Source organism: Bos taurus, chromosome 17 (assembly GCF_002263795.3).
Source record: "Bos taurus isolate L1 Dominette 01449 registration number 42190680 breed Hereford chromosome 17, ARS-UCD2.0, whole genome shotgun sequence".
Lineage (NCBI taxonomy): Eukaryota > Metazoa > Chordata > Mammalia > Artiodactyla > Bovidae > Bos > Bos taurus.
In genome coordinates this window covers 62,427,973-62,448,378 of record NC_037344.1, presented here as the reverse complement: position 1 = coordinate 62,448,378, position 20,406 = coordinate 62,427,973, and the positions used below count along the sequence as shown (strand labels likewise).

General features: G+C 43.5%; 1 protein-coding gene across 3 annotated transcripts in view; it reads right to left on the bottom strand.

Moving 5' to 3' along the window:
* The window catches only part of BICDL1 (BICD family like cargo adaptor 1), an 80,729-nt gene that overhangs the window by 23,786 nt on the left and 36,537 nt on the right, over positions 1–20,406 (bottom strand). For all 3 annotated transcript variants that reach the window (XR_009490961.1, XM_024977771.2, XM_024977774.2), the window contains exons 3-4: positions 4,199–4,315; positions 799–945 (exon numbers count right to left, since the gene is read on the bottom strand). Coding sequence is in view for 2 of the 3 variants with exons in the window: in XM_024977771.2 (XP_024833539.1) it covers positions 799–945; positions 4,199–4,315 (264 nt within the window). In the remaining variant the exon portion in view is untranslated. The remainder of the gene's footprint in view (positions 1–798; positions 946–4,198; positions 4,316–20,406) is intronic.

Sequence of the window (20,406 nt, the reverse complement as noted above, 5' to 3'; positions counted from 1 at the left end):
TATCCCTGCTGGCCACCTGCACGCGAACTGCACTGCTGCAATCGGCTCTGCTCCCTGGCACACTCAGAGGACACCCCAGGGAAGCAGGGCCCGGAGCCCCAGGCCCAGTGCTCCTAGGTCATTGAGGCGAAGCATTCTTGGCAGCAGATGCTGCACTGTTTCTGGGGAGGCTGAGTGTTTAAGGGGTCGTTTCCTGTCAAGTGTGAGCTTTGGGATTCAGCTGAGGCATGGTGACAGTTCCCAAATAAGGACAAATATAGCCATGAAACAATTTCTTTTAGCAAGGAAAAAAAAGAGGCTAATGAGGCTCATAGAGAGGTCGGCCTGTGCCTTCGCTAGCAACTGGCAGAATCAGGATATGTCCCGCTGTGCTCAGTGGGCAGCTTCTGGGCTTCTGCTCGGGGCCAGCCCACTGAAGGCAGGGGCCTGGGGAAGCAGCAGCAGAGAGCACCGTGAGTCCAAGACACAGCCACGGGCTCCCTCTGAAGTCCCCCCCAGATTCCACAAACCCCAGGAGGCAGAACAGCACTGCAGGTGCTCCAGTCACGTTAATAGCCCGGAAAGAACTCCATGAAACTGCTCCTGGGGCCAGTGGCTCAGAACAAACTGGAAGGATGACCTGCTGGAGCAACGCACTGGTTCTTGGCAGAGAAAGAGCAGCCAGTTAGCCACACCTGAGGAGACCCATATCCGGCCTGAGGAGAGGCCTCAGCGTCGCCCACTGCCCATGCACTAGCCCCTCCTCGGGGCCGGGCGGCCGAGCGCGCCTGGCCCTGAGCCCGCCCTCCGTGCCCGCACCTGGAGGTCCTTGTCGTGGCCCTGCCTCTCCAGGATCAACACCCGGTCCTGCAGCTCCTCCACTGTCCCCTGGAGCAGGTCATTCTCCTCCAAGGTGGCGCTGAGACGGTGCTCCAGCTCCCGCTTCCGATCTGACAGCATCTTGATCTGAAAGCAGGGAGAGCGCCACAGGGCGGTGTGGGGTTACACCCTGGCTGACGAGTAGGGCAGGAGGGACCAGCCCCGGAACACGAAGGCAGGCGTCTCTCCAGCGCTCTGCCCCAGCGCCCCCACACCGGACAGAACAGCTATGAACTCTCCAGCTGAGGAGAAAACCCCTCCCCTTCGTAAACCAGTCTGGGAAGGAGTGGGAGTTAAGCTTTGGGGAAGCTGGAATGTGGGGTGCCAGGTAGAGGCAAGGAAGGTTAGTGCTCTGGAAAATTCCACAGATAACACAGAGAAGGGCTCCACCTTGCTGCCCACAACGGTTTTTTTTTTTTTGGCTGTGTCATGCAGCATGCAGGATCTTAGTTCCCTGACCAGGGATCAAACCTGTGCCCCTATGCAGTGGAAGCGTGCAGTCTTAACCAACAGACCGCCAGGGAAGTCCCCTGCCTACGACTTTACTCCAACCCAACAGCTGGTGGGGTAGTGGAACCTAACCTGTGGGACACTTCTCTCAAGTCCCGAGCCTAAGACAAGGCCCAGGACAGCCCCTGGGGCACTGCACTCTCATGTTCTTCTCTCTCTCCTCTGTCCTTCCCCCACCGCTGGCAGGTCTGGCACTCGAGGTCATGGCTCAGACCCAGGGCCCCAGGTGAATGGGGGAGCCCTAGGATACAGAAAACAGCACTGCCTGCATCAGCCCCTGCCCTGGGAGGGAACAGGACACTGACAAGTAAATAACTGATTTTACTCAAGGTATCTTCTGCTTCAGCAAGAAACTAGTGAATAGAAGCCATCTTTCTCCTTTTATTAAACAGGTTGATATGTTTGTACACTGAGTATCTAGCCAGCCACAAGAGAGATACAGACTTTCTTTTAGGAAAGTCTGTTCTGTCTCTTCTGTTTCAGTGAGAAAACAGAGGAAAAGAGGAAAGAGATGCCAAGTCTTCTGTGGCTTCAAGGTTTGCAGGGTGAGAGCCACCCAGCATGCCCCCAGGCCAGCAATGCTTCCAGCCCAGGAACCCTGCCCTGCTCAGGGGCCTGCAGGAACCATCCCGAGTCCCCTCAACTGCCAGTGGCCTTGGGGCACTTCAGGAGTCCTGTAGGTGCCTCGGCTCCTCCCATTATTAGTTCCCTGCTAGACTGATCTCTTACCCCATTTCTTGCGAGTATTCTCCTGGCGTGGTTCAGATGTGCTCTACGATCTCTAGTCTAGCATGATGACAGTTCACTAAGGGGACCAACCACAGATCGTTTCCAGGAGAGATCTGGAAATGAATGTCCCAAGTCCTCTGAAACCTGCCTCCCCTCCGCTCTTTGGCTGTTCTCACTCTCTGGACTAGAATTCTTGCTCAGAGGGCACGACTCTTCCCCGGCCACCTCCCCTCCGTTGGATGAGATGCCGTCCTGGGGAAATGAAGTATGAGGCCTTTGTCCAGAGGGATCAGGTATCCGGCCAAACAAAGGAACACTGTCTCTCAGGTGTGCACCCCGGGAAGGACCAACGGAGCAGCTGTGTGAATGGCCTACTCTTCTCCACGCTGAAGGAACGCTGCCCACGTGAAGGGAGCTCTTACTCTAGCTGCATTTAAGTACCCTCTGACTCTCACATTTTCCTTCCCGTGGATCATCTTTGGTTCCCAAGTCCCATTCAGTGAAGTCATGAGGTAACCTGGTTCTGATATACAACCCCACCCCTTAACAGAAAACAAACAAACTCAGAAGTTCAGAGCTTTGTGAAGTGTCTTACTGCTACTGCTAAGTCGCTTCAGTCATGTCCAACTCTGTGCAACCCCATAGACGGCAGCCCACCAGGCTCCCCCGTTCCTGGGAGCCTCCAGGCAAGAACACTGGAGTGGGTTGCCAGGTCCTTCTCCAATGCATGAAAGTAAAAAGTGAAAGTGAAGTCGCTCGGTCGTGTCTGACTCTTCGAGACCCCATGGACTGCAGCCTACCAGGTTCCTCCGTCCATGAGATTTTCTAGGCAAGAGTACTGGAGTGGGGTGATATCGCCTTCTCCGAGTGACTTACTGGAAATAAACAATTTCATAGCTTGGCTTTTAGATGTAAAAATGTTATTAGATGAAGCAGGGAATTGGCATTAGGTAGCCAACTCCCTCACCCGATCCTACACACCCTGAAACTTGGGACCCAATCTGGCCACAAACATTCCTGGGCATGACCCTGTGTCACAAGGGTCTAGGCAGACAGACAACTTGAGGGTGCTGGACCTTGGCAGAGGTGGCTGAACAGCATGTCATGCACACAGACCATCACAGACAGGCATGCCAAACCCACCAGCACCAACTACTTACTTCAAGGACCTGCTGCTCAATACCCGTAGGAATCCCAAGGGAAGGGAGGGAAGAAGGGAGTGAGAGCCAGGAGAAAAGAGAAGATATTGACAGACTTTAGGAAAAACATCTTTGCATCATGTATGAAACAGGGGAGTAGCCATCTTGGCCTCTTGGGTCTGACCATGAGGGCTCGTTCCTTTACCATGGTGGTGGCGCTGGACTGTCCCTCAAAATGTAACTCAGTCAAAGGGCTGTTGTTCAGACACTTGGCTGAGGGGTCTCAGGAGCAGAGGAGGTGGAAGCCTCTCCAGCACAGAGGCCCCCTTTGGGCTGGTGATGTGACCCTTCTCCGCTCCTCACCTCCCCACAACCTGCTTCTTACAGACTCGTCCCCTCAGTGCTACTTTCCCTGCTCTGGCTTGCCCGCCAGGGCCACAGACCCCGCCTGGCCTCTCGTATGCTTTCAATAACACTACTTTCTTCTAAACACCACACACAGTGCTTTCCATGTGTTAACTCATCAAATCCTCTCATCAACACTATGAAGTAGATTACTTCAACCCGATGAAGGACATATTACTCTCGGTTTATAGGTAAGAATAATAGGTCCTATTTAGAGGGACTGAAGCGGACCCAAATGGAATGGAGAAAGGGAAGATTCTCTTTCCAATCCTCCGTTTAGGATGTTTTGGAGGGATCAACATATCCAGTAAAAAGTAGGTCATCCCTAATTTCAGCACACTCGGCAGTAACTCTGAGCAACCGTACTTCTCTAGACAACAGGCTCCCCAGGGAAACACGGTCGCGCGATCCCCATTCAGTTTCTCACAGACATCTCTCTCCAGAGATGCTAGATAGGGCAGGTTTTTGTTCAGAGGACTCCGTGTCTAAAAGGCCAGGCACGGCTCCTGCAATGAGAAAAGTCCTTCCGCCCAACATGGCTGCTTGGGGAGGCTGACCTCGGCCTGAAGGCTTTCGAGCCGGATGATGTGCTGGTTGGTTGATGAGTTTTTCTCCCGAAAGTCTTCTCTGAGGGCGTGTACTTGCATGGAGAGTTGTCTCTCAACTTCTGATGCCTGTAAGCAAAAGAGATCATGGGGCTGATTCAGAGGTTGTACAAAGGAACGCCGTTCAGAATTTTGCCTTTCATTTCTCAAGCATATCTTTGCAACTCTATTCTACAGGAAGTACAGATGAGAAACAACCGGTTTCCCACCCCGTTCACTTTGTTCTCTCATGCCCAAACAAGACTGACCCCTATCCCTACCTAAAGCATGAATGACTCTGTCTAGGTCTAAGACCACTTCGCTGATCAGAGGAAACAGGCCTAGAAAATAGTAAGTTCTCAAATGTTAGTTATTATCATTATGACTCTGCACACAGCAGAAGCTCCACAAACATCTACTAAATTCAGAGACAGTCTCAGTATTTTACAAGAAAGAATAAGACCAATATACCTAAACTTTAGAAATTCCTTTATCTTCCCCGTCCATTTCCTTAGTGGGGGCCAGGCAAATAATCTATCTGTCTTACTCCCAATGTGGGCACTATTTAAATACCCTGTCATGTCTGTTAAGATTTTTGCTGTTCATTTCTCAAGGATGTTTTCTGTACCTCTCGATTCTCTGGGGAGTGCTGGCCGAGGGGCTCCTTTCCCACCCTAATCTGTTTATTCTCTAAAGTGGAAACCCAGCAAACACCAAGTACCATTCAGTGTATCCGCGCCTTCTCTCGAATATGCAGGAGAATGTTTTGAAAGAATGTGCCCTTGGAAGGATCCAAGCCCTGTCACACCCCTGAGGGCCCAGCCAGCCAAGCCTGCAGAGCAGAGCCCTGAGCGCAGCCCTGGGGAGGGTGGCCACAAGACAGGGCAACTCACTGCCTCAGTGCTTCTTGGAGGCCAAACGGGGTCAGTAAGCTTTATGGGTTCTCAGGGGAGATCACAGCTGCAGAAATGGTGAGGGAAGGCTTTCAGAGGAGGCGGGTGGTAATAATCTTGAAATGGTAGGTGAGCTGTTCAATGAGGCTCTCATAGTAATGGTCACACGTTCAATAGTTCCTTTTATCTTCAAGTGCTATGTAATCAATTGCCCATCTGTTTTTGGTCCCATAGATTCAACAAACATGCCCCCCTCCCTGCCCCCAGACTACAGAGCCACAAGAATCAACCCACAGTGCTAATGTTTAAACAATTACAAGATACACAGCAAAAGAAAAGTCAAACCATCTCTTTTTTCTTATTCTAATTTTAGTTTTAGACACTACCAGCTTATTACCGAATCACTTAGAAACACAATATTAGTCGCTCCTGCCTAAAAATACCATGAGTATTATTTACCAAGTGCTCCCTATGTGCCAAGAACTGTGCTAAATGCTTTATCTCAATTGTCACAACCAAAGTGGGGCCTATCACCCTCATTCAAGGCAACAAGCTCAGGGAGGTGAGGGATCTTGCCCCACATCTCAGTGAATGACAGCATCAGAATGGTCAATTTGGGGTTATCTTACTCTGAAATTAGGACTTCAGTACTACCTTCTTATACAGTACCTTGAAGTAGGTTTTCCTATTTCTATCACTCACTATTGAAACCAACTTTATGAGTCCAATTTAGACTTTTTTCTTTCTTCTTTTTTTTTTTTTAATACTAAGCAATTTTATTTATGACTCTTGAAATTTCTTTGAATAGAATTTAGGGCCCATAAGGAAAATTTCCTCTTAAAAATGCTGTAGTTTGGTAGTTTGGTCACCTACGTCAAATTCAGTTGACTATCAGAGTTTCAAATATGCTGGAGATTACAAAGCACTGGGTAATTTAGGCAGCTGGGACCTTATTCTGAGCATCGCCATCTTGACATGAATCATGAGACAACCAAGCCTAAGAGGTGCACTGGGGACCACAAATAGGCCCAGTTATCAGAAGGGCTCCTGTAGACAGTCTCCTCTCAAAGCAACCTTCCTAGAAACGAAATTTGTCTCTTCCCTCCAGGCATCATGACACCAGAGTCTCAGCTCTTAACCACTATGTTATAATGTCTCTTTAAAATGTCTGACTCCTCAGATGTACCCAAGGATTTACTGTTGACGAAGGCTTTCAACCTATAGCTCTCATTTGAATCTCCAACCGCCCAAAGAAGCAGGAATTGCTGGCCTCATTTTGCAGACAAGGAGGTGGAGGCCGAGAGGGAGTGGCCCTGCCCTGGCCCTCCTGGTTCTGTGCTCGCCCACAACACCCTGGCCACCTCCAGCCAGGAGGCCAGTCACCGGTCTGTGATGGTGATGGAGGGGAACACATCGGTCAGACACATAAGCACCATTTTCAAGGAGCTAATGCACCTTCCAAAATATATTATTTCCTTCTTTTTCAGAGATGGAAACTGGCACAGATATTTTAGATCTAACAGAATGAGTATTAGCTGTTTCTGCACATAAATGAAATAATGATGGCTGAAGTTTGTCCGTAACTCTAATGTTCTAAATGCTTTCTAAATAAAGTATCAGAAAGGTTATAAAGTCAGTTTTACTTCTATAATGAACACAGCACACTGGTGCTTGTCAGTGCTGAAGCCAGGATTTGTACCCAGATCTGCAGCTCCTACCCTGACACTCTCAGCCCCAACACACAGCACTCCCTTTCTACTCTCCTTTGCTCCCTCTCAAAAAAGCTTACAAAATGAAAGTGACATCAGAGTGACAACCTTGAATTTATTCTAATTTAAGACAAAGGGTGAATTATTAAAAACCATTTGTAATTTACTACAGTTGAAAACTGTTGCATTAGGACATGAATTTAAAAATAAATTTATTTTTCAATTTCCTATTTTTATTTATTTCTATTTTTTGGCCACACCATGTGGGACCTTAGTTCCATCACCAGGGATCAAACTTGTGTTCCCTGCAGTGGAAGCACATAGTCTTAACCACTGGACTGCCAGGGAAGTCCCTATTTTTCAATTTTCAATTTCTGTAACAGAACTCCATTGCAGAATATGGGTTTATTTTCAAAGTACATTTTGTTGATTTCTCCCCAATCTTTCTGTGTGTATGTACACACTTCTGTGTGTGTGTACAATTAAATTACTCATGATCATATTGCTTACATAAATTTTTCTTTTTTCACTTAGCATCAAAACATCTGATATCAAAAACAAACATCAGGTATCAAAAACATTTCCATGTTGTTTATTATTGTGTGTGTGCGTGCACTAAGCTGCTTCAGTCATGTCCAATTCTTTGTGACCCTATGGATTGTAGCCTTCCAGGCTCCTCATGTCCATGGGTTGCCACGCTCTTCTCCAGGGGATCTTCCTAACCCAGGGATCGAACCTGTGTCTACTGCACCTATTGCATTGGCTGGTGGATTCTTTACCACTAGCGCCACCTGGGAAACCCAATTATTTATCATTATACTTCTTAGTCATCACTTTAAATGGCTTCATAATATTTCATCACGAAGATAACTTATGATTTCCTCTAGCAATGGCACCCCACTCCAGTACTCTTGCCTGGGAAATCCCATGGATGGAGGAGCCTCATAGGCTACAGTCCATGGGGTTGCTAAGAGTCAGACATGACTGAGCAACTTCACTTTCACTTTTCCCTTTCATGCATTGGAGAAGGAAATGACAACCCACTCCAGTGTTCTTGCCTAGAGAATCCCAGGGACAGAGGAGCCTGGTGGGCTTCCGTCTGTGGGGTCACACAGAGTTGGACACAACTGATGCGACTTAGCAGCAGCAGCACTCCCTTCTTGTTAGGCATATGTGATTTTCCCAGATTGCACAGTTATAATGATTACATGTCACTGTGATGGTGGTAGTAGAGCTTTCCTACTAATAGAAGTAGAATGGAAAGCCTGAGTTTTCCGGTGGAATGCAAAAACTGAAAAAGTAGATGATTATAGTTTAGAAGAGGAAATCTACACCAATTTGAACCAAAAATGGGTTTATGATTACCCTATGCTTAACTGGAAAATTCAATTAACCAAAAGTCTCTATTTTCTTATTTTCAAGGTCTTATTGTTCTTGATAAAAACTTTCAAATTTGTAATGGGTGCTATCAGCTTACTGAGAGCATATTATATGATAAGTCTTCTTTTTACTGTCTTGGGTATTTATAGTACTAAAAGTAATGGCCAGCAGATGATACCACCCTTATGGCAGAAAGTGAAGAGGAACTAAAAAGCCTCTTGATGAAGGTGAAAGAGGAGAGTGAAAAAGTTGGCTTAAAGCTCAACATTCAGAAAACGAAGATCATGGCATCCAGTCCCATCATTTCATGGCAAATAGATGGGGAAACAGTGGAAACAGTGTCAGACTTTATTTTTTGGGGCTCCAAAATCACTGCAGATGGTGATTGCAGCCATGAAATTAAAAACGCTTCCTCCTTGGAAAGAAAGTTATGACCAACCTAGATAGCATATTCAAAAGCAGAGACATTACTTTGCCAACAAAGGTCCATCTAGTCAAGGCTATGGTTTTTCCAGTGGTCACGTGTGGAAGTGAGAGTTGGACTGTGAAGAAAGCTAAGCGCTGAAGAATTGATGCTTTTGAACTGTGGTGCTGGAGAAGACTTTTGAGAGTCCCTTGGACTGCAAGGAGATCCAACCAGTCCATTCTAAAGGAGATCAGTCCTGGGTGTTCATTAGAAGGACTGATGCTGAAGCTGAAACTCTAATACTTTGGCCACCTGATGCAAAGAGTTGACTCATTGGAAAAGACCCTGATGCTGGGAGGGATTGGGGGCAGGAGGAGAAGGGGACGACAGAGGATGAGATGGCTGGATAGCATCACCGACTCGACGGACATGAGTTTGGGTAAACTCCGGGAGTTGGTGATGGACAGGGAGGCCTGGCATGCTGTGATTCATGGGGTCGCAAAGAGTCGGACACGACTGAGCGACTGAACTGAACTGAAGTAAAATATAAATATATAACAAACTTAACTTCTGAGTTTTATTTTTGGAAGGCTTTGGGAGGAATTGGCACACTGAAGCCTAGTGAGAACAAAAGACTACCATACATATTTGCATTTACTTCAGTTCGGTTCAGCGTCAGTCCTTCCAAAGAACACCCAGGACTGATCTCCTTTAGGATGGACTGGTTGGATCTCCTTGCAGTCCAAGGGACTCTCAAGAGTCTTCTCCAGCACCACAGTTCAAAAGCATCAATTCTTCAGCGCTTAGCTTTCTTCACAGTCCAACTCTCACTTCCACACGTGACTACTGGAAAAACCATAGCCTTGACTAGACGGACCTTTGTTGGCAAAGTAATGTCTCTGCTTTTGAATATGCTATCTAGGTTGGTCATAACTTTCCTTCCAAGGAGGAAGCGTCTTTAATTTCATGGCTGCAATCACCATCTGCAGTGATTTTGGAGTCCCCCAAAATAAAGTCTGACACTGTTTCCACTGTTTCCCCATCTATTTGCCATGAAGTGATGGGACTGGATGCCATGATCTTCGTTTTCTGAATGTTGAGCTTTAAGCCAACTTTTTCACTCTCCTCTTTCACCTTCATCAAGAGGCTTTTTAGTTCCTCTTTACTTTCTGCCATAAGGGTGGTGTCATCTGCATATCTGAGGTTATTGATATTTCTCCCAGCAATCTTGATTCCAGCTTGTGCTTCTTCTAGTCCAGTGTTTCTCATGATGGACTCTGCATATAAGTTAAATAAGCAGGGTGACAACATACAGCCTTGATGTACTCCTTTTCCTATTTGGAACCAGTCTGTTGTTCCATGTCCAGTTCTAACTGTTGCTTCCTGACCTGCATACAGGTTTCTCAAGAGGAAGGTCAGGTGGTCTGGTATTCCCATCTCTTTCAGAATTTTCCACAGTTTATTGTGATCCACACAATCAAAGGCTTTGGTATAGTCAATAAAGCAAAAATAGATGTTTTTTCTGGAACTCTCTTGCTTTTTCGATGATCCAGCGGATGTTGGCAATTTGATCTCTGGTTCCTCTGCCTTTTCTAAAACCAACTTGAACATCTGGAAGTTCACGGTTCAAGTATTGCTGAAGCCTGGCTTGCAGAATTTTGAGCATTACTTTATTAGCGTGAGAGATGAGTGCAATTGTGCGGTAGTTTGAGCATTCTTTGGCATTGCCTTTCTTTGGGATTGGAATGAAAACTGACCTTTTCCAGTCCTATGGCCACTGCTGAGTTTTCCAAATTTGCTGGCATATTGAGTGCAGCACTTTCACAGCATCATCTTTCAGGATTTGGAATAGCTCAACTGGAATTCTATCACCTCCACTAGCTTTGTTCGTAGTGATGCTTCCTAAGGCCCACTTGACTTCACATTCCAGGATGTCTGGCTCTAGGTGAGTGATCACACCATCGTGATTATCTGGGTCGTGAAGATCTTTTTTGTACAGTTCTTCTGTGTATTCTTGCCACCTCTTAATATCTTCCGCTTCTGTTCGTTAGATTTTTACCAATACCTTTCCAAAGGGAAGGTTTCATTTCTGGTAATATGTTAGGTTAGGTTACTTGGACTGACTTTCCTACTGAAAACAGCTAAAAATATTGGATAAAATGGAAAAGACTTCTTAAAAGCGTCAAAGAGCTGCCAAGATAGTGATGGAATCATAAGAATGCTTCACATTATTACAACCAACCAATGGAACACAAACAGTAACAAATAAACCTAATTACACCACAAATGAACAGCAAAACCACAAGTAAAGTGGGTGGAGAAGAAAATAACTCAGTTAAATGGCTTTGGAAAACAATCCTTTGACTGTGTACTATAAGGTTCAGGAAGAAAGAACTACACAGAGCTACTGAACTGTAGGTCATAACTTGCTTCTCACAGATGTATGGGTTAGCAATTCTAACATTACTGGGTTTATAGAATTGAACAAATAAGTAAATGTATCATGGATAATGAGAACCACGTTTTCCTGTGGAAAAAGAAGTTACAAATAAGGAAAGAGGGAAGGCTAACATGAACCTTATGGTACTAGATTAGAATTGAAGACATCAGAACGAACTTACGGTGTTTAACACACACACACATATATATATAAGTGGAGGGATTGAGAAAATGATTATATGCATCTGTTTATGAATGAGGTAAGTTTTTACACACTCATTCCCTAATTCTGTCTTCTGAGAGGACCTAAAAGTAATGACATCTTAGTGCACACATTGGTTTGTATACACTAATCTCTAAGAAATGAACCAAACAATGCTCCTTGGAGAAATGGCTTGTTTCAGGGTCGGGGGAGGAAAAAATACAAGATGAGCTTAAACCATCTTAGGATGCCAGAAAGAAAGGAAGTGCTTAATAAATGAGAGAGGTACACTGAATGGACATAGAACTCAACTTGAAGGAGCTCCCAGTGGCTAAGGCTGGGACCATTTGATCAATGAAACAAATAATGATGGTAATGGATTAAAATGCATAGAATAAATATTCATGAGTCCACAATGATAAGTAAATAATTGGATAAATTAGTTACTGAGGGAAAAGAGGCAGCTCTTCCTTACAGAGAATTCCAACTAATAAATATAGAAGGAATGCTATAAACAGAAAATCGCCAGCAGGCAAGCATCACAGCAGTAACTGCTGCAGGCAAGAGCTGGAGGATGGACACTAATAACTGGTGGCAAAAACTGGACAAGAAACAGGGTATTTATACAGTCTCAAAGTATCTCCCTGTAAGGCTTACTAATCACAAGGAAGAAAAGAGTAACTTCACAGTGGAGAAGCCTGGCAGATACTACCTTAGAAGTTACTGTCATCAGTTAAAAAAAAATGTCAAACACGACGTGTCCTCAATATGAACACTGAGAAGGGCGCCACCGCACTTCTGTGCTACCTTGCAAAATGGCATAACCTAATCATGACAAAACATTAGACAAACCCCAAATTGAGGGACTTTCTATAAAACAATCCATCATTACTCTTCAAAACTACCAACTTCAGGAAAAACAAACCAAGACTGAAGAACTGTCAGAGATTGAAGGAGACAAAATAAACATGACAAATGAATACAACATGGGAGGTTGAACTGGATCCTGGGCCAAAAAAGGACAAAGGTGGGAAAGCTGGCAAAATCCCAGAAGGTATGTGGATTAGCTAATACTGCCTCAATGCTGGTTTCAATAACTACTATGGTTACCTAAGATGTTAGCATTAGGGGAAACTAGAAGAAGGGTGTATGAGAATCTCTATCTTTCCCCTAACTTCCCTGTAAGGCTAACATTGCTTAACAACAACAATAAAAAAACAGCTGATTGGTAGTGCCCCTAGACACTGCAGGAGAAAACGAGTTATCTCTGAAGGATGGGAACGTCATTCAAGGTCAAATAATCTCCATAAATAATGTTCTAATAAAAATAAGCAGATTATAGTAAAACAAAACAAAAATACACATGGAAACAAAGATTCATGAGCAAGAACCAGCATAAGCAACAACAGAAACAGATTCACAATGACTTCAGATCCTAGAATTATCAGTTACAGATTATAAGACAACTGTGATTGTGTTTAGATAAATAAAAGGCATGATTAAAAATATCTCTATGGAACAGGAAAATATAAAATACAACCAACCAGTCTGAAAATGGCACAAGATGTCCAGCGATAAAAAACAATCCTTTTAGTTCACATAGTGCCCTGGACACATACCTCTAGCAGAACGCATATTATATTTTATTACAGTTATCCATTTGCATCCTTCTCCCTCACCACATTTTAAGCTTTTTAAGATGGGGGGTGATGGTATCTAATTCATTTTTATATTGCCAGTGGATAGCGCAATGCCTGGCATATGATAAGTACTCAAAAAATGTCTGAACTAAGTATCTCTTTCATGGCTGTTAGAAACTGCCCTTGATTAAGTAAAAAAGAATCAAGTCTAAATGTATAGTAATATAGCTACCATGGGATGAAAAAAAAAAGTAAAAATCTCCAAAGAACCAGAGTAGACACACACCCCCAAATTAAAGTCAAAATGTTAACAAAGTTTATTCCACTTTTAGAGTGGCTAGATTTATTCTACAAACTAGGGATACAATAGTGAGGAAGACAAAAAGTGTTAGTCACTTAGTCTCAGTCAGTGTCTGACTCTTTGCAACCCATGGACTGTAGCCCACAAGGCTCCTCTGTTCATGGAATTCTCCAGGCAAGAATACTGGAGTGGGTAGCCATTCTCTCCCTCCAGGGGATCTTCCAGACTGAGGGACTGAACCTGGGTCTCCTGCACTGCAGGCAGATTCTTTACTGTCTGAGCCAGATCTGGTCTCTAGAACTCTCAGAGCTGGAACCCTACTAGAAAAAAGAAACCAGTTACTGAACTCCTTCACTGTATACACAAGGAAACTGAGGCCCAGAAGGAATCCATAAGGATCATATAACAAGTAACTGAAAGGTAAAACAAGTGAGATACCAATTTAGGGAGAATGACTTGAAAGGATGGAAAAACAAATCACAAGAAACAGGAACTTAAATTTTAATAGCAAGGCAGTTGACAGAGAAAGGTTAGAGAATGAAAAAACAAAATCAAACCTAACGCTGGTTAATATTCAAAGAAAAATATTTTCTTTTCCTGCTCTCTCTCTCATCTTGAATTTCAACTAGTTTGAAGTATAATTTACTATTTTAACCTCTCTTCTGCTAGACTTTGAGCCCTAGTATCCACAACATTATTTAGTACATCACTGGTTCTTAAAACATATTTGCACAATGAATGGTTTATATTTTATCAGAAAATCAGTTTTCCTATAAGGTTCTGTTTTTCACTTTAGAATACAAAATATCCTCTATAGACTATGCAAACCACTACTTTTCTTTTTTTTTTTTGGCCAAAACAAATACAGAAACAAATATCTAACAATTCTTTCAAGTGAAAAATTCAAGATTTTAACAAAATGAAGATAAATTTCATGTTGATCAAGCTTTTTTTTTTTAATTTTAGCTTAATAGGAATCTTAGTTTTCCTGAGCAACCCAAAGTTCCATACCTGTTACAGGTAGATATTTGCCCGTCTAATCATGCTGGGTTATTGGGTTCTTGCAAATTTATGGTGTTACATGACAATGGTGTGGCTATAGACATCTGCTGTACTATTTTGCTAATTAATACTATCTTAGTGCAGGTATGTGATGCAGACAGATGAGACTCACTTTGTACTCAAGACCTGTAGAACAAGGTTCACTGCAGCGTTGTTTGTAGAAGACTACAGGCAACCAAAGTGTCCACCATTAGCAGCCTGTATGTATCAGTGCAATCAAATGCTGTATAATCTGCCTGCACCAATACGACAGGCAAGAATTCTACCGGTGAGTCACCCATGCATCAATTACTTTGCCTTAATGTGGAAAGATTTCAACAATGTAACATATTTTAAAAAGCATTATATGTTTATTTAGGTGCACACATGCATAGAAGAATGCCTGGAAAGCTGTTCATCAAAATACTATCAGAAATTACCTATAGGACATGATATTCCTAGCAATGTTTGCCTTGGAAAAGAATTTTTTGTAAAGTTGAAATATTCAACAGTAGTATGTATTATCTTTAATAATGAGGGAAAATAAAGTTATTTATTTAAAAATAGATAAATTCATAAAATATCAACCTAGGGACAAAGGTGAAAGGAAAAAAGTGTATTATTAACATCAAATAAAGATCAGAAATTTTAGTAATAATGAGGCTGGGGAGAGTGATACAACAATTATAACAAACCTCAGACAGCATAAGCTTAGAAAGACTGAAGGGGAAGAGTATTTTATTTTTTAAACTTTTAAAGTTTGAAAATTTACAAAGTTTCATGTCCCTATGAAGTACACAAAAAATACAAGACACAATCTCCACCCTCAAGCAACGGAAGGAGAATGAGGTGAACGCTCATGAAGAAAGCCAATACAAGTCACAGGATTCTGGCGTGCGCTGAGGGTGGCATGAGAGACGCACAAACCGCTCAAGACAAAATACGGCAGATGTCTTAAGGAAGACATCTTAGGGAAGGCCAAGCATACAGTTGAGTGATCTGGAGAAAACTATACAGCCACTGTACCCCAGTTTCTTCATCTGAAAAATGGTGAGTAAAAGATCTACCTTAGCATTAAGATGAAACAATGTTAGGGAACCATGGACTGAAACCTTCTGCCCTGACCAGGGATGAAAACAATCACTTACACAAGTTGTCTCTCATGAGAAGGTTCCAATAAGGAACAAGGAAATGACAAGCTGCCGCCAACCTGAAGAATTTGGGAGGGGCTGAAAAGAGGGAGGAGATGCTGGGCCATAGTATGTCCTGCCAACCTCCCGGAAACTCTCATGCTGGAATCTGTCTTCACCGGGAGACTCTCATGCCACCTGGAAATGCCCAGACCATATATGGACACAAGCAAGGTGATGGGGCAGTGACAACCCAGAAATTAACCCTCCTCCATAAAACCCGAGACTGCGAACCAAGAGGCAGAGCAGTCCTGGGTTCCCTGACCTTGCTGCTCTCCACTCAAGTGGCCCCTTTTCAATAGTGTCTTGCTTCATCAGCAAGTGTGTCTCCTTGGACAATTCATTTCCAAGTGTCAGATAAAGCCCCTCTTGGGGCCTGGAAGGCATCCCTCTCTAGTCACAGTAATGTAGATAAAACGTTTAGTGCAGACTAAATATGTAAGAAGTTATAGCTATTACTCTTATCTATGATCAAGTGAAAACTCCAAATTGTGCTCATAGGAAAGCATGCAATTTCAAAGTTGAAACCTCAGAGACTACCTGGTCCTGACCCCTAATTTGGTGGTTAATGAAACGGAGGCCTGGGTCAACAGAGTGAGGCCTTTGATGTGATCTGAGTGAACCACAGTAAGGTCTTGCCTAAGACCACACATGACTACCGTTTTCAGTTTCTTTCCATTTCAATACCATTTTTTTCTTTTTTTAGACAATAACAAAGAGTCACATATTAGATGCTTTTCAAGGATACCAAAAACTCATCCTCTAGAATGAAGAAAGTCTGATGCCACTACCAGTGCGTATTACTCACGAGAGGGAATACCTGCTTACATGAAACGCGTGGAAAGCTGCTCCTTGACATTTAGAAGGCGCACACCCACTAGATAGGTGCCATGTCTAATTCTGTTTGAATGAACTTTAAAAGTAGAGCACAATAACAGTTTTATTGTCATCCTTTTAATCACTGTCAAAATGTAATCCCTCAGTATCAAAGGCCAGCAACTCTGGCAGCACAGGCTTTTAATTGAAAAAGAGAAAAGGACAAACGTCAGTCTGCTTTTGTTTCTGGAGGAGGGCCTTTACTCCATGTCAGATCCCTACTGCTCGTTAAGTAAAAAATATTTCAGAAGTCAGAGAAAAGGATTTACCTTTTTAAATGTCCTACGAGGACCCATACCAGAAAACAAGCCCTGGATATCCCCAATACACTGGACTCACAATCAGAACTTTTGATTCACGTAGAGCTTTTTTTTTTTTAAATCTTTTTTTTAAATCAAAATGACACAATCCTCTGTGTTCACTTGATGGCCTGGTGCTTTGCACTAACTCCAACATGGATGAAACACTTGCTTTCTATGCTTTTAATTGAGGATACACAGAGATTAAGACTCAACTCTTGTGGAAAAACTGTCTTCCGAATTCAGGCTCTGAAAAGATCAGTTCTTCTCTACCAATTACAGTATTGTGCAACCTCAAGCAAAACCGCAATGCTTTGTGCCTCAGTTTCCTCACTTGTAAAATTAGGATAAAGTGTAGCTCTCCTAATTGGTGGTCACTTCCCACCAACATAAAAACAAAATTATTGGGTTTAAACGTAAAAGAGGGCAGGTCTCAACAGCCTAAGAAAATGCGGTAGAGACTGATGGCAAGAAGGACAGCCCGAATTGAGGCAGAGAATCTAGGCGCTCTCTTTTGCCCATGGATGGGGTGTGGTGATCACCTCAAAGGTCTCAGCGGTAAAGGGGGTGAGGACATGGACCTGAAGATAAGCTAAAAGAATTACTATCCAGCTAAACTGAGGAACTGCATTGTCTACAAGAACATGTCTATCCTGGAACAGGCTTCCCCGTTCCCTCAGGGTTGAAAACACCGTGAGCACTGCAGATTTCCCAGAATTTGAAATGTTTACGCTTTCAAAAGATTACATGGAGGTACTTGGAAGAGAAACTGAGAACCTTTTCATAATAAACAGGAAGGCTGAAGGGGAAGACAGATACTTTGAATGACATTCTACTTAACAAATTTTAATTTAGGTCAGTGATGGGAATGGGCTGGGCTAAGTAAACACTAGGAGTCCTTCCCAGAAGACCGGTGGTGTCCCAGGGACACACTCAAGATTCCCTCAGAAAATAACTGTCACGGCTAATCCTAATAAAGAAAGAAAATTCTAGTATTTTTAATGCTTTTTATTTCTTTTAGTCATATGACCCACCAGGGGATTCATCTAGACCTTAAGAAAGGTTGGAATGTTCCAATGTTACTGTTTGGAGCTGGAGAAGGATTAAGGAAAATCTGCTCTCCTAATTGGTGGTCACTTCCCACCAACATAAAAACAAAATTATCAGTCTTCCCCAGTAGCTCAGTGGTGAAGAGTCGCCTGCCAATGCAGGAGACATGGGTTCGATCCCTGGTCCGGAAAGACCCCCAGGCCGCAGAGCAACTAAGCCTGGACACAACCACTGCGCAGTCCACCTGCCTGCAGCCCATGCTCCGCAACAAGAGAAGCCAGCACAGTGGGAAGCTCGAGCGCTGCAACTAGCGAACAGCCCCGCTCTCTGCAACTAAAGAAAGCCTGCACAGGAATGAAGATCCAACACGGACAAGAAATACAATTATTTTTAAAATTATCAATCAAACTACGTCTTTTCCTTTTTTCTCTGTACATGCCTCTACGGTTCTGCTTATGGCATGCTCCTTTTTTTGGAATATCTTTCCCTGAAAATTTTCACCTGATGAATTCTTAACCTTAATGACCCAGTTCAAAGGTGACCCTTATATCACTTTCATAATCTCCTAGGTTAAAACGACTACATTATTTGCAGTCCTGTAATAATGCTCTTTTGAGTATTACATACTCTTTTTTGTTTGCTTACTACATAGTCTGTTTACTTGTTTACATGTGTGTTTTCTTTCTTACACTGTGAAGGCCTTAAGGACAGGAATTGTATCTCATATTCATCTTTGTTTGCCTACAAATATACACAGCACATAGTAGGTACTCAAATGTTTACTGTATGAGATAAAATCTGAATACCTTAAGTGTGTACTTTTTGAGGTGGTCAAGCTAAGGTTGGAGGAAATAGAAGTGGGATTAAGCTAAATCCCAGAAGTGTCCCTTTAGCAAATTCCCAGCAGGATCACCAGGTAGTTAATGAGATAATTCCCTTTGATTTAAATAGTCCATCCTCAGGAAAGGGCACTCTTTCCCCCACAGGTCATCACCATGGCTCAGGCGGGTTTACTTCCACTTTGATGTAAATTAGCCGTGACTGATCTGAGGATTTGCTGGTTGGTGCTTCTCCCTGTACCTTCAGTCTGCCTGTGTGTGGAACCTAATACTCAGAAGCCACAACTTCTTCCCCTGTGCCGTCTATAAACCTCACCAAAGTCCTTTCTTTTATAAAGTTATTATTGACTGATAGGAAATGAGTTCGAATTAAGTCCTTTTCGGAGCTTGTCATTAAGTAGGCACTCCCAAGAGAACATTTGGGGGCTTCCCAAGTGGCACAGTGGTAAAGAACTTGCCTGCCAATGCGGGAGACACCAGAGACGTGGGTTCAGACACAACTAAGCACACATACACACTTGGGCTTTATATCAAAACTTATTTATTTATCCTGAAGAGAAGCTCATGTTCTGTTAGTTTGCACTGAATGCAACAAACTAAACCTGAAGAAAAGGGAGATAATGAGCATTTACTAAGCACTTTCCGTGTTGGAGCACCGCTCCAGGTAATATATGTTATTTCATTCTATCTTAACAATGCTACGGGATATATCCTGTTAACACATTTTACAGAACGAAGAAAGTGAAGCTAAATTGAGTAAGTTATATAGTTGGACACTTGATTAGTAAATGACAGAGCTAGTATTCAAATGCAAGTCTGATGCGAAAGTTAATAAAAATGTCACTCTATAGCCACACCCACAGGAAAAGACCCCTCAGACCGACCTGGGGTTAGGCTTACCTCCTCCACATGTCCAGCTAGATCACTGACTGCATCTCAAACTCAACGGGCATGAAAACTGAACCCCTGATTCTAGGGCCTCCACCAAACATGCTTCTCCTGCGTCTCCCCTTTCTCAGCAGATGGCAACTCCATTCTTAGGAGTTTTAGCTCCACACAAAGGAATTAGCCCACACGCCTCCTTTTTTCACTTCTACCCACATCCAATCCATGTACAAATCCTGTGGGCTGTACCTCTGAAGTTTACCTCAGAGGGCTGTTATGAGCATGAATGAGTTGATGTTTTTTAAAGCACTGTTAGAACAGTGCTCGGCATAAGCATCCATGAGTACTTATGGAGCAAAAGAAACACCCAGCATCCTACCGTTACTCTTTGTCCCCACTCTACCACTCTCCGTTAGGCCAGCATCATCACCCACCGGGACTACTGACTGCAGGAAGTCATCACCTAAGCGGTCTCCTTGCTTCCAGCCTTGTCCTCCTAGAGCCTACTCTCCAAGCAGCAATCTTTCAAAAACCCAAGTTACATTTTGTCACTGCTTAAAAGCATCTAGAAGTTTTCCATCTTACTCAGAATAAAATGCAACAAAGTCCTTACTATGGCTTATAAGACTCTACCCTCTTCACAGATCACATCCTTGTGGTGAAGGGGCTTGTGTAACTCAATGAGTCATGCTGTGCAGGGCCACCCAAGATGGACAGGTCACAGAGAAGAGTTCTGACAAAATGTGGTCCACTGGAGGAGGGAATGGCGACCCACTTGAGTATTCTTGCCACAAGAACCCCATGAACAGTATGAAAAAACAAAAAGATAGGACACTAGAAAATGAGCCCTCCGGTCAGAAGGTGTCCAATATGTTACTGGGGAAGAGAGGAGGGCAATTAATAATCACTCCAGGAAGAATGAAGAGGCTGGGCCAGAGCAGGAACTTCTTTCTTGAGGCTCAGCTGTGGATGTGTCTGGTGGTGAAAGTAAAGGTGGATGCTGTAAAAAACAATATTGTATAGGAACCTGG